The sequence below is a fragment of the Callorhinchus milii genome, unplaced genomic scaffold (genome assembly GCF_018977255.1).
Source record: "Callorhinchus milii isolate IMCB2004 unplaced genomic scaffold, IMCB_Cmil_1.0 Scaffold3, whole genome shotgun sequence".
NCBI lineage: Eukaryota > Metazoa > Chordata > Chondrichthyes > Chimaeriformes > Callorhinchidae > Callorhinchus > Callorhinchus milii.
In genome coordinates, this window is record NW_024704744.1 from 32,813,310 (window position 1) to 32,826,913 (window position 13,604).

At 37.9% G+C, this 13,604-nt stretch overlaps 1 protein-coding gene across 5 annotated transcripts in view; it reads left to right on the forward strand.

Annotated features, from left to right (window-relative positions):
• Positions 1–13,604, forward strand: part of trdn (triadin) — a 258,959-nt gene that overhangs the window by 69,429 nt on the left and 175,926 nt on the right. For all 5 annotated transcript variants that reach the window (XM_042333199.1, XM_042333200.1, XM_042333201.1 and 2 more), the window contains exons 9-10: positions 1,980–2,039; positions 5,430–6,083. In XM_042333199.1, the coding sequence (XP_042189133.1) occupies positions 1,980–2,039; positions 5,430–6,083 (714 nt within the window). The remainder of the gene's footprint in view (positions 1–1,979; positions 2,040–5,429; positions 6,084–13,604) is intronic.

Sequence of the window (13,604 nt, forward strand, 5' to 3'; positions counted from 1 at the left end):
AAGCAATATACCTATGTCGGACCTCAGATATCTATAATTGTCAACTCTGCAGTTTTTTACATTTGCACACATGCTGCAATTTCTGTCTGTTTCAATATTTTTGTTGGGAGTCAAATATGAACTATTCCATCAGATGCATGATGGCAGAGGTGCAAGGCTACACTTACAGTGGAAATATATGTAGGAATGCTCTGTTTTTACAATGAACTACTTAATGGAGCAGCAGAATCCATGTTCATGACTTATGGTTCACTCACTTGGATTATTCTCAACTTTGTGCTGTCAGGGGCATTCCCAGGAGAAGGTAACGCAAATTGGAGGTTATGTTATCAAAAGGCACTTTAATGGACTTGTTAGTGGTTGCTGCAAATCAAACAGAGGCCTGGGAGCAGACTGCCTGAACTGCCTGAACAGCCCATTTCCCTGCCTGACAAGGTGGCACAGGATAATTAAAGAAAGGAAGCACAATAAAAAATACAAAGAAAAGGAACATTGAGCTGAACTGTGTTCTAAGATGTGGTGCAGTTGTACTGCAGAGATTTACAGTTTATAATCCTAATAATAATCATTGCATTTGATGAAGGGCTCTCCATGTCGAGAAGACATCTCAAAGCAGGACACACTGCAAAGTGAAATGATTGTTTATTGTGTAAAAGAACGCAACAGCCAATTTATAAGAAACTTTCTTTTCTTTTTGAGTAGTTCAATGGGATCTTTAACGTTCACCTGAACAGTTGACCTCAATTTATATCATAATAATGCTTGCATTTCATATAGCTCCTTATCGCATTGTTGAGACTTCCAAAACACTTCACAGAATATACTGTAAAATATATTTTGCGGGTGAAATACAATTTGTTGTTTCATCCAAAGGAAGACACCTCCGGCAATGCATCACACCCCTAGCAATACACTGGAGTGTCAGATTCCCCGGGACAATATGAGTTTAAAACCTCGACATGAGGCTTGAACCCACAACCCTTTAAAATCAAAGGTGAAAGTTCTACCTACTGAGCCAGGCTGCCCTAGCTTGATTTACATGGCCAATGTTTCATTTGCTGGGTGGTGATAGTGACATGGTCCTTTTGTTTGCAGATTGTATATTACGTGGTCAGAGTCTGCCTTTTAAGCACTCGGAGACACTACCCTGTGTGGAGGACTATATAAGTGCAAGTTGTTGTTGTTGTTGAAGGACTCAGTGCCTTTGTCTTTGTCCATGCTTTCTCATCCAACCCTTGTGTTCATCTATAGCTTCCATGAAATATGTGTGCCTGAAATCAATGTGTCCACAACAACACGTAGAAGTTAACTGTGGCATTGCTTTATCTTTTGTATCTATATTTTTAAAATATAAAATATAAATATATTAAGAGATTAATTTATTCTTTCTTTTTTTTGTCAGACGCAACGCAAGGTAAGACAATTAATTTTGTGTCAAATATTTTCTGTAGTGTTTGAATTATATTACATATCTGCCAATATATAATATTTACAAGAAATTATTTTTTACAGTGCCTTATAATATTAAAATGGCTCAAAGCACTTCATGAAAATTACTGTCAAGTTTAATTATATGTTAACTTACACCTGTGTTAATTAAAATGTTTTTAAAAACTTGGGTGGTCTATAACTAAAGACATTAATTGTTCCGTTGGGGTGAGACATTCCTCCCCAAATTTGTCACAAATGTTGGGCCCGAGGTCAACAATGTTATACATAATTATGGAGTTGGGAAGGGGGACAGAGTAGAGGGTGAGAAAATTGTGATTTCTGTGGACCAATTGGTCAATTGATTAGTGTGGACATAACCTTTAGTTATGGACCCAAGCAAAATTGTACAATTACTGTATGCATTAATTACCACATCGCAGATTGCAATTTTCACCCCAAGACTTTTGGCACACAACATCCTTCACTCATGTCTTTGAGTTGTTGACTTTTTGTTTGTCCAATCCTGGTCCATGTGCTTTCATTTTCAGTAATCAAAAAAGAAAAAACAGAAAGAAAATCAAAAACAGAAGCAAAAGCTCCAGCAAAAGGTAACCACATCTTAACAGGCATTCATGGAGGTACCTTTGGAGAGAATTTCACCTGGGTCTTGATTTATTGGATTTTGTTACCATTTTGAGTCCTATAGAATAGTGGTTAGCGTGCTCACCTCACAAGCGAGAAGACCCAGGTGCGATTTCTGGATGGGGCAAAATGTTAGGCGAGTTTCCTTACTTCACAAGCCTATGTTTACCTAGCAGTATGTAGAAACCCAGTTGTTAGTCGAGGGGCAGATCACTTTCTGTGGGTAATAATTCCTTTCCCCAAAAACAAAATTTGGTCATTCAATCCATGATTGTCTGTGGGACACTGTTGTACACAATTGGCTGCCACATTGCACCCATACAATACATAGTGAATTCACTTTACAAAATATTCTGTGAAATGCTTAGGGATATTTCAATGACGTGATAAGGTGCTCTATCAAATGCAAGGATTACATTATCATCATTATCAAAAAATGAAGACACTATTTAAGAATTTATCAAATTCTGAAAGCTCTGCAATCCTAAGAAGATAAAAGTAAATCTAGAGCGAGGTAGAATTTCCCCTTCACCTTTTAGTCATGAGCCAATGTTATTGATGTTCGAAAACACAACATAAGTGTTTCCTGTATTTTAAGTGTTGAAGTTTCCTTTATAACTCATTGCAATTCTCATGATGAATGTATCCTGCTGTGAAGTCTGTCAAAATCTAAGAATCCTGCATTCATTGCTAATTAATATGCATTACTTAATTATAATTCCCTGACCTGTTCTTAAAAGATGCGAGTTCAAAGGCCAGTTCAGAAGCTAATGGCTGAGCAATTACAGTTAGCATTTGTACAATTCCCCACCAACCCCCAACACTTCCCCAGTCATTGATTTGTTCAAACAATATTTTATTTCCATGAAGAAAATGGACCTGTTAGATATGCAATTTGAAGTTTGTTCAAGAATCAACGAGAAGTTAACCTGGACACAGATGGAGATGTATTCAAAGAAGATGAGAAAATAACTTGTTAATTGTTTTCAAATGTCTGGAGAATAGAGTCAATCTAATTCAGCTCTGGGTTTAATCCCAGTCAGTAATTTCAATGTTTTATCTAGGTTATAATGTAGGAAAACGTGTAGATTAACAGATGAAAGGTGTTATTGTAGTAAACATGCAACTTTTATAATAATATTAATAATACTAATGATAAAAATCCTTGCATTTGTTAGAGCGCCTTTCACGTCTTCTAGACGTCCCAAAGTGCTTCACAGAATATACTGTAAAGTGAATTGATTGTATATTTGTGGGTTAAACGTGGCAGCCAACTGCACACAGCAGTGTCCCACAAACAGTAGTGGATTGAAGTGACAAATTTTATTATTGTCTTTTTTCTTGAGGGATTATGCTTTATACTATTTCTAAGGTAGATAGAACTAGCACAGGTGATTCCACAAGAAATGGTAATGGCTTTTAAAAAGGATCTCATCAAGTTCCTGGAAATTAAAGGATTCAGTTATTATATTGTGAAATAAAAATGTGGATAGATCATTTGAATTATTAGGCTGGATGCCCAATGATCTGTTCTGCCTAAAACTATTACTATGGTACAACATAAATATAGTCAGAGCCCATTACAACACAGTAGTTTGGATCCATAAAATCAGACTACACGTTATAACTTAGACTCTCTATAAAAAATGTCCATTTCTCACTTATGCAGCAAATACAACAAATTTACATCTATGTAATGGCACCTTTCATGTCGGGAGGATATCTTAAAGTGGTTGACTCTGCTTGCTGGGCACCTGAGCTGGAGGGAGTACCTGAGGTGGATGGGGAGAAGAAAGATGACTGAAATCGCGATCGAAGAAGCAGGACTTGCTCTCACTTTATAGAGTTCAAGATTCTTCAGAGTTCAATGTTTAGTGGGGTCCTGGCCTGCTTCACTTAGCCCGTCCTACCTGCCCTACCATCGGCAGTTGGGCTTTAAGCATATCTGTTCCCACTCTCTGGGACTCCATCCTGAAGTCCTTTTGAAATGCCTCTTCCCTTGCCTCCTTCAAGGTCCTTGTCAAGACCTTCCTCTTTCACCACACTTTCTGTCATCTTTTTCCCATTCATCCCTCATCCGCTCGGCCCTCACCCCCAGCTCAGGTGCAAAACCTGGACTCTCCAGCTTCTTGGGACATCCTCCCTATGTGAAAGGCACTGTAAAAATGTAAATTTATATTGTATTATATGGAACTGGTGCTGGCCTCACTTCCTTACGCTACACTTGTACAGTGCACTGGAAGCCAGTCAGTCAGTGCCAGGAAGCAGAAGTGTACCTACTTCTTGTATATCGGAATTTATTGTGTGACTTCGCTATTCAAGGACACGCAGTACACTGGGGTGTGTTATAATAGGATCACACTGGAGATACTACTCAAGATACTGCTCAATAGAAGTGTGTATGTGTATATATATATACACAGACAGAGAGAGAGAAGTGTTTAATGAGTAAATTAATCAGAAAATCAATGAGGAATTATGATATAGCTTTACTCAGCTCACTAGTGAGCATGACAAATGATAAGATTAGAAGTGACTTGCATATTACATTATCACCTGTGGAATATGAATAATCTTTTGCAGATTTTATCTGTAAAATACAAGAATTTAATTCAACCGTGTTCCTATTATGTTAATGTGGTAGTACTAGCCTGCACATGACCCAGATGGTTCAGTTTTAATTTTAGAAATTGCTATTAATTATTCTAATTTCCCTTTATTATAAGAAAGATATGTCTTAGGTACATATTCATGTAATGGGTATTTCTATTGAATCAGAGAAGGTTAAGGAGTGATATGGTAGAAGTGTTAACAATAATGAAAGAGTTTGAGAATATGCACAACAAAACAAGAAATTGGCAATTGATTTGGAAGTTGGCTGTTTGTGTGCAAAAAGCTGACAGAGTGCGGGAAGCGAGAAGTGAATGGGGTTAATAGTGCAACTATGTTATGAGTAGGTTCATCTATAGTGAAATGCAACAATTTAGCATTGCAGCGCTCTCCCAGGATTGCATTGGATTGTCAGCCAAAGCTATGAGTTAAATTTTTTATCCAAACTCACAATTTTCTGACTTAAAGGCAAACTCTCACTTCACGGCTATTTGTGGGACATTGCTATGTGCAATTGGGCTGCAAATTCACCTACAAGAACATAATCACTCCATTTTGGGATGTTCCACTATTGTGAAGGTGCTATACCAATGCAAGAATTATTACAAGAGTATTGTTAAAAGTGCTACCAACTAAGCTAGACTAAAGTCAATAATTTAGAAGAGAGCTGGAGAATTTGAGAAAGGTGCTTAGTTTGTAACATTGTAGCATTCTAACAAAGTTACATTGTTTTGTGTTTTCCACAGTGGAAAAAAAGATGAAAGTGCCCAAGGTTGAAGAAAAAGTGAAAAAGCAGATCAAAGTGATTAAACCGGAGAAGAAAGTAGAGAAAGTAAAGAAAGTGGAAGTAAAAGCCAAGGAAGAAGAAAGAACAAAACAACAACTTCATGGAAAGAAGGAGAAACCTGGAAAAGGTGACAAACCAGAGAAACATGAAATACTCGTGAAACGTGACAAACCTGAGAAACTTGATGTACTTGTGAAACGTGACAAACCTGAGAAACTTGACAAACCCGTGAAACATGATGCACTCGTGAAACGTGACAAACCTGAGAAACATGATGTACTCATGAAACGTGACAAACCCGTGAAACGTGAAATACTTGTGAAACGTGACAAACCTGAGAAACTTGAGAAACCTGAGAAACTTGAGAAACCTGAGAAACGCAATTTACTTGTGAAACGCGATAAACCTGAGAAGCAAGACAAATCTGAGAAACATGACAAGCCAGAAAAACGTGATGTTCTCATGAAACGTGACAAACCTGAAGCTAAAGCAGAAAAGAAAGCTACAACGAGAGATAAGAAAGAGCCCGAAGTGTACAAGTCTGGCAAAGCAGAGAAAAGAACCGAAAAAGTGCAAGATGACAAAGAAGGGAAGCTGAAGTCAAAGGATAAAGGTGAAAACACAAACACTGACAAGAAAGGTGTTGGTACTAAAACGCAAAAAAGGGCATCTGAGAGCCATCAAAAGAAAAACACGGGGCATAAACCCACTTCATAAATAATAATAAGAAACACTATGATTTAACTTTCAGAGTTTTCAAGGCAAATAAATGAAGGTTTTGTTGAATGCCAATTTGAAGTACAATAATAAGCTTTGGATAGTTGCCTTTCTGATTATTCAGATTAAAGTGAATAGTTCCTAAACAAGGCCTATTCAGACATCTGAAGAATGCATGCAAAAAGCATTTTCTCTCTAATTGGGTTGTTCCTATCAGATATCATATATTGCTGTTTGACAGCCTGCCCTTCTGTGTGACTCTCAAGTGCCTGAAAAGCAAACTGAGCTAATATGCCTATAATCTCCATTTACATCTTTACATGTGTGTCCTGAAAAGAATCCTGGGATAAAACTTATACAGATTATTATCTGAATTATACATTTGCATGGTCTCTTGATTTCAAGTGGCACCGACAGAAGGTCAGGGGAAATGTCATTTTTAACACATATGAGCAGAAGATCTATTGAACTTGGGTGAAAAACATCCAGTAATGATCACTCTAATTATGTAGGGGAGAAAAGAGAATCCTTTGATTTTGAATTTTCGATTTGACAGAAAAGAATCGTAAATTTCAAGCAGACATTTTTGACTCCTCTTAGTACAGCATGCTGCTGGCTAACAAAACTCCCAAATGCAAGTAATTTTGCTTTGAATTAATTATTGTGTGTGAGACAATGTCAGATCTTGGAAATAGGGGCAGATCTGCTTTGCAGGTCGTGCACTCAACATTCCACGCATGTCCCAATATTTTTAAAGCCATACATGAAAGCAGAGGAATCCAGTATCACCACTCAGAATAAATATTAACCATAAGGGACACTTGCCTGAATCACTTATAAAATTGCTTTTATGTATTTTACTGATGAAGTGAAGTGTAAATTTAAAAAAAGAACAATAAACGAATTAAGCCTTAGAAGATAGAACATCCAACCAAAACAATCTTCTTTAATTTTGAGGATTTGTTTCATAACTAATATGAATCGAAAGGTCTCAATACGTTGAAGCATCTTTCAGAATTCAACTGATCTCATTAAAAAGGAGAGAAAAACGAGTCACAGTTGCTAAGTTCATAAAAATGACATTTCCCAGTGTTTTTTACTTGCAATGAAATTGGTGGTTTGTTTTGTTCCTTCTGGATAATTGATAGTGATGGAAGCAGATGTCCCAATGTCTGTCTGTGCCCGCATGTTGCTCTTTGCTTAATGTTCATTGTCTTTACTGCTGTATTTTTCTTCCGCTCTGACAAATCAGTATGAGCTTTGTCGCTATATGATTGACATATATGCACATGGGGCTATTTATCCAGGTACTTTTACATCCTTATAATATTTCTTATTGTGCAGAAATTACCTTTGGCATCTGGCTATAGCATTATTATTTTAATAGCAATATTATGTTAGGTAGGAAGACATTGACAACAATTTGCATTCACACTAAAGCAAATTGGTTCTTTTGCTTACCCAGATTTGAACTTACCAAATCTGCTGTTATTTCAGTCATTGTCCAAAATTGGCCTAATGCATATACATTTTCAAATAAAACTATCAGACTCATATGCATTAGAGTGTGTGAAGGTCTCTGGTCCTTAAGAATTTGGGTTCATTAAAGTATTGGGTAAATAAGCTCTTAAAATCAAGGATTACAGCAAGAGAAAAAAATCGAAGTTTATCTAATGCATAGTTTGGAAAGATTTTGCTTTATCTTAACATTTAGCTGCAGCACTGGTTTCTTGGATGTTCTTTTGAAATTAATTTTGAGCGACTACGATGCAATCATATCCTTTTTTCCAATGCTTTGAGTAAATCTGTCAATGCATTGTTAATACATTGTACGGTTAATACATTGCATTCATGACAATACAAAACATTGTATTGTAATACTGTCAAAGGACAATACAATGTACGATACAATGCGAATACAATGGATAAATGTTAGAATTTCTATTTTATTACATTTCTTCAAAGAAAAACACAGCACATCAAAATAAAGCAGTGCTTTGTATTTTGTGCTGTGCAATGTGTTCTTTTAATACAAATCACTCCTTTAATATTCAGCTAAAATAAACCAAATTTTATGTATAGGTTTTGTATTTTTATGATAGAGGTGCCAAGTGAAATGCTGATACATTAGCTAGTGAGAGATAATTAATGGCCAGAGAAACCCACCTGAATAGATCCTGGTATTCGAAAATAAACCATCATGTTATGGCAATTTTATTTTACTTTCTAAAGCAGTGGATCATACAGAGGTTCACTCAACCGAGATCAACACATGATGCATGAGAGTGGCAGTCGTTTTGCACATCACCTGGAGCAGACAAAGGGTATGAGACAAGCTTCCTGTCAGATCTTCTCGTATGTGGTACATAGAAAATAAATTGGTATTATCATAAAGAAATAATCAAAAAGGTCACTTTAAAAAAATAGAAAATGTGGACTACAGAATGGCATTTTCCTTTCTCTCACAGGATCCTTATAAAAAGGCAAGTATAAAGGATACCTTGGTGCTTATCTTTTGCTCTTTCACCAGCGCTGACTCAAATATACTCCCAGAGCAGAGGACAAGTTGTGCTTCTGTGCTGCCATTACTTTTGCATATGATAGAGATGGTGGTGAGGTGTGAAAATGCCAAGTTTGTTCCATTGCGCAAATGCAAATCTTTTCAATTGCATTTCCATATGGAATTGCTGATGTGACATTTCAGAACTTTAAATCTAAAGAACTCCAAAAGCACGAGCTGGCTGCTGGTTTAAATTATCTATTTGTCAAATCCCTGCTGTCTCCACAGCTCTTGGAGAGTTCTCTCTTTAATCCTGTGCTTTCTTGTTTGTTTAATTTTTTATCAGCATACATTTGTACATGTTGCAAAAGGGAGGGGAACATATTGCCTAGGTGTTTTTGGAAGAAGTGAGCAGTACGTCTTGTGTATGATCAATGGAATAACATTATTCAGCATGTGCAAGTTATCCTTGTTTGTCTCCTAGTGTATTGAGTAATAATAATGTTGTAGGTGAATATATCCTTCATGCGCTTAGAATACATCTGCGTAATGGAACAATCAACACTTATTTTGTTGGAACTCAGTGCGAAAGGCGAATTGAGCTGTTAAATGCCTTTTCTGGAATCACATTGAGCTCTGTGTATGTGCTAAAAGATTTGAACAGAATTCTAAGATGTTTATTTTCACATTGCATTGTATTTAAAGGTCTAAAGAGAAAAAAAAAGACCCAGAGAATGAATGTGAAGGAAAAAAAATATTTTTGATCAGGCCTTGTTGTATGAAGGGAGGTGGAGGATTAGATTCAAGGACCAGGTGTCTCTATGACCAGATGCCAATGTAAATCTTTGTGTTCAGTTTCATGACTGCCATTAGAGTATGTCAGCCTGAAGTTTCCATTTGTAGACATTGGTGACAGATATCTTGCTGAATCTGCTTGTGATTCAGTTACCGGCATTGTCATATAGGGATAATACCCTGTTCAAAAGATTCCACAATTCAATTACATCAATGTGCTCTTCTATACTTAGTATTGTAGCTGGTGAACATGTTTATAGCTATTTGGTTAGGATACACATTTTAACATTATTCTGTGAAGCTCAAGAGGCTGGGTTCCTGCCACTGCTGCTACATGGTTGGCACATTGCCACTCTTTCAGTGGTGCTCAAAGTGAAAAATATATATTTTAAATAAGGTTCATAAAGTCAATATTAGTTTTCTAAATAAATCCAAATGTATGTATTTGACTTTGAAACCACCTTTTCCAAACTGTTCATCTTACATAAATACATATGAGAGAATGCTTAACTAAAAAGTCAAATCATCTTACAGTATATTCAATGAAGCGCTTTGAAACATCTTGTCAGGGTTATGAAGTGCAATAGCAAATGCAAGGATTATATTATGAAAAGAAACCTCCATCTATATTAAACTGAGAGGGGCTGTATCTGATAACTGGCACACAGACTAAGAGGAGCTGCACCTGTCAACTATTTCTAAGTTAATAGGAGCTTGTAGCTAGTCCTGGACTAAGAAGGGCTGTGTTTTATTACCAGTGGAAGCCTCACACCTCTCTAGTATCTTTGAGTTGTCACTTACATAGTGCATCTGGTACAAAGAATTCAATACTGTCCAAGCAGCACTGGTTACGTCTCATACGCATTGCAATGACTGCTATTTTTTACTTAACAATGTTTTGTAACCCATTGGAGTTGAGATATTTGTGGTCTCTTCCTAGGATGATTATGTAATTAGTTTCAGCTGCCAATAAAGTTTGAATATGAACATGATTTGATGTGGTTTCATTTTTTAAAGTAGATAATCAAAACAGTCACTTCTCTTGAACAATATGGTTCTCATGCAACAACACAATAGCTAAAAGTCAGGGTATAACTGCTTGCCTGTACTGTTCAAATCATGTTCATACTGCATGTACTAATGGTTCTGTTGCATGATTCTAATAATTTGCTTGAGCAACTGCTCCCAAAAGCAGTTGAAAGTTAATTGCAGTCCAAATAAAATGAATTGTTCATTTCATGGCTGATTTACTAAACTTTACAGTAAATCCTGTGAAGAGCTTTGAGACATCCCTCTGACACAAAAGATGCTATATCAAATGTAAGGATCATTTATTTATTTATCCTTCCTGGATTCTTTCAGTCAATTTTAGCTTCCCAAACAACTGACAGATAAATATTGTTTGCTCATTTTCTCTTTATCGTATAAGTACACAGGAATAAGAAAAGCAGTTTTCTCTGTGTAATTTTTCTTTCTTCTTTTCTTACCACAAACCATATCATATTTAATACTAGTATATTAGTATTGCCTTAAAACCTTCAACAGAGTTATTATTTAGTGGATTGATTGTAAGTCTACTGGTCAGAGGGATGGCTTGGAACATGCAGAAACCCATTACCGTGCTTAATAGTGACCAGACCAAACCAAACCAAGAGTACCATTTATGGATGCCACGGGCCTCAAGAATATCAAGGTGACTGGCCATGTCACAAGCTGTCCCATAAAGGTCCTCCTACCATGCTGAAGGCAGATGTCATTCAGATAGCTGATGAGGAAACTCTGAGGCTTGGGGCAACAGCTGCTGGAAGGCGTTACATGGAGTCTGAGTTTGTGAACATGTGTCCAGACATTCAGGGCTTGGAATCCACTTTGATTGGCTTGCAACTGCTGCTGCTCAAAAACCACACCTCCAACTGGTGAAACCGGTGGGAAGGCAAATATGTTTGAGCTGTGAGCAGGAAGATATGGCAAATCTCTCATGCATTTAATACTGAGTTGTATTGGCCACCCAGAAGCTTGCACGGTGTTCTTGGTACCTGCCAGCTACCTCGTGATGGTTCAAACCTACATGTAAAGAATGTCAAGTTAGTCTTTTGACATCTGAACTGGCTCCAAGGTGACATGTTTGGCAATGGAATGTCACAATTGAGTCAACAACAACAACAACAACAAAATTACATTTGTATTGCGCCTTTCACATTGGGAGGACATCCCAAGGCGCTGGACAGTCAGTATTTCGGACCCGAGCTGGCGGTCGGAATGGGGAGGGTGGAGGGCAGGGGGAAAGGAGGGAGATGGAAAGCACATTCAAAGTGGAGGACCTTGAGATGGGTCTTGAAGGAGGCAAGAGAGGTGACGAGGCGGAGGGACTGTGGGATGGAGTTCCAGAGGGTGGGAGCAGAATGGCTGAAGGCCCGTCCTCCAATGGTGGGGTGGGCGAGGCAGGGGACGTGAAGCATGTCAGAGCCCGCTGAGCAGAGGGAGCAAGCAGGATGGTAGGGGGTTAGGAGGTTGCATAGCTAGGGGGTATCAGGGCCATGGATGGCTTTGAAGGTGAAAACCAGGATCTTGAACTGTATCCTCTGTGTGATGGGAAGCCAGTGGAGTCGGGCAAGGATGGGGGGTAATAGGGTCATGGAGCCTGGTGCGGTAGAGGACACGAGCTGCACAGTTCTGGATGATCTGCAGCCTATAGAGGGAGGAGTCAATCTTCTGTGCTGTCTCAGTAGTCCAGTTCCTGAGCCAGGCAGGTTTGCAGTATTCCAGGGATTCAATAATGACAACCTTCCCAAGCTGGCCATCAGCAGGACTTGGAAGGGCAGACCTGTTCAGTGGGGGCAGGGATTCTCCCCATTCAGCTCCCATTAACCCTGTAAACCAAAGCCCTAACAGGTAGTGTGGTCCGAGTTGGACAAATAATGGAAAGCTTGCCAGACAGTGCTTTCAATGGCTGGTGTTTTCTAGCAGTGCCCTAACTCACACTCTGGAGTCCGCAAGCCTTATGTCTTGGCAACCTGCACCTAATACTCTCCAGAATTAAGTAAGTAGGATGTGGCCCTCCAGCGAGAGAGTGCACATTCCATTCCAAACAACATCTTTGGAATTTCCATGTGTTGGTGGGATGCATGCTCGGCTCTCAGTTTGGTTTGGGTACTTCTTAAACATGGTGATGGGTTTCAGCACGTGTCGTCACCAAATAGTTTAATTTTTGTTTCACATCGATTAGCGTACTGTAATGAGTCAGCAATCACATTACCATATTGTACATTTTAAAGTGTGAGTGTAAATTTTCTTGGCAGAATATTCATGGAATATAGTATAGCAGTTAATTTGCTTAAAACTTCCTATTCTCAACATTCTCTTTTTAAATCTCATTCATTGACTACTAATAATCTAATAACTACAGACATGAGAAATTGTTTCACTCATAAATAAATTTATCTCCAACTTCCAATTAGATCTTAGTCTGTGCTTATTTATTTGTGCACAGCTAGTATTTAGGGTCATGTGTATATCTCAGTTGACACAGTTGTCAGCTTGCCTTTTAGTTTCCATCTAGCCCAGTTTAGTTTGGCTAATATCTGGTCTAACTTAGTTCAGCAGTACTGCAGTTTTAAATAGTGCTAAAACCTGGTTATTTATCGTTGTGTCTTTACAGTCAACTATTAATGATTGATCATCCACAAACAGTCACTATAATTCACCATAAATCCAGGAAAGCGCTTTTAGACATTTTTACAATGTGATAAGGCCCTGTATCAAATGCAAAGATTATTATTATTGATTGGAAGAGCTTTCTACATTCATATAAGTATTCATTGGCTAAATTTCAACCACCCTAGAATTAATAAACCAGATGTGCATCTAGATTTACTGAGAAGGCTGCACTTTGTGCTGTCCCTCAGGGAATTCCTCGTTTCCTGCAGTTTTCAGGCCAAACTGTTTCTCTGAAATGTTGGCAGGAATCAAGACATTTCTGGCAAATGAAATTCAATACAGATAATCACAAGGTACTGCATATAAAAAGTAGGAATATGAGGTACATGGGACAGACCTTGCCAAGGGGCAAGCTGAAAGAGATCTAGGGGTGTTAATTGACTCATCGCTCAACATGTCAAAACA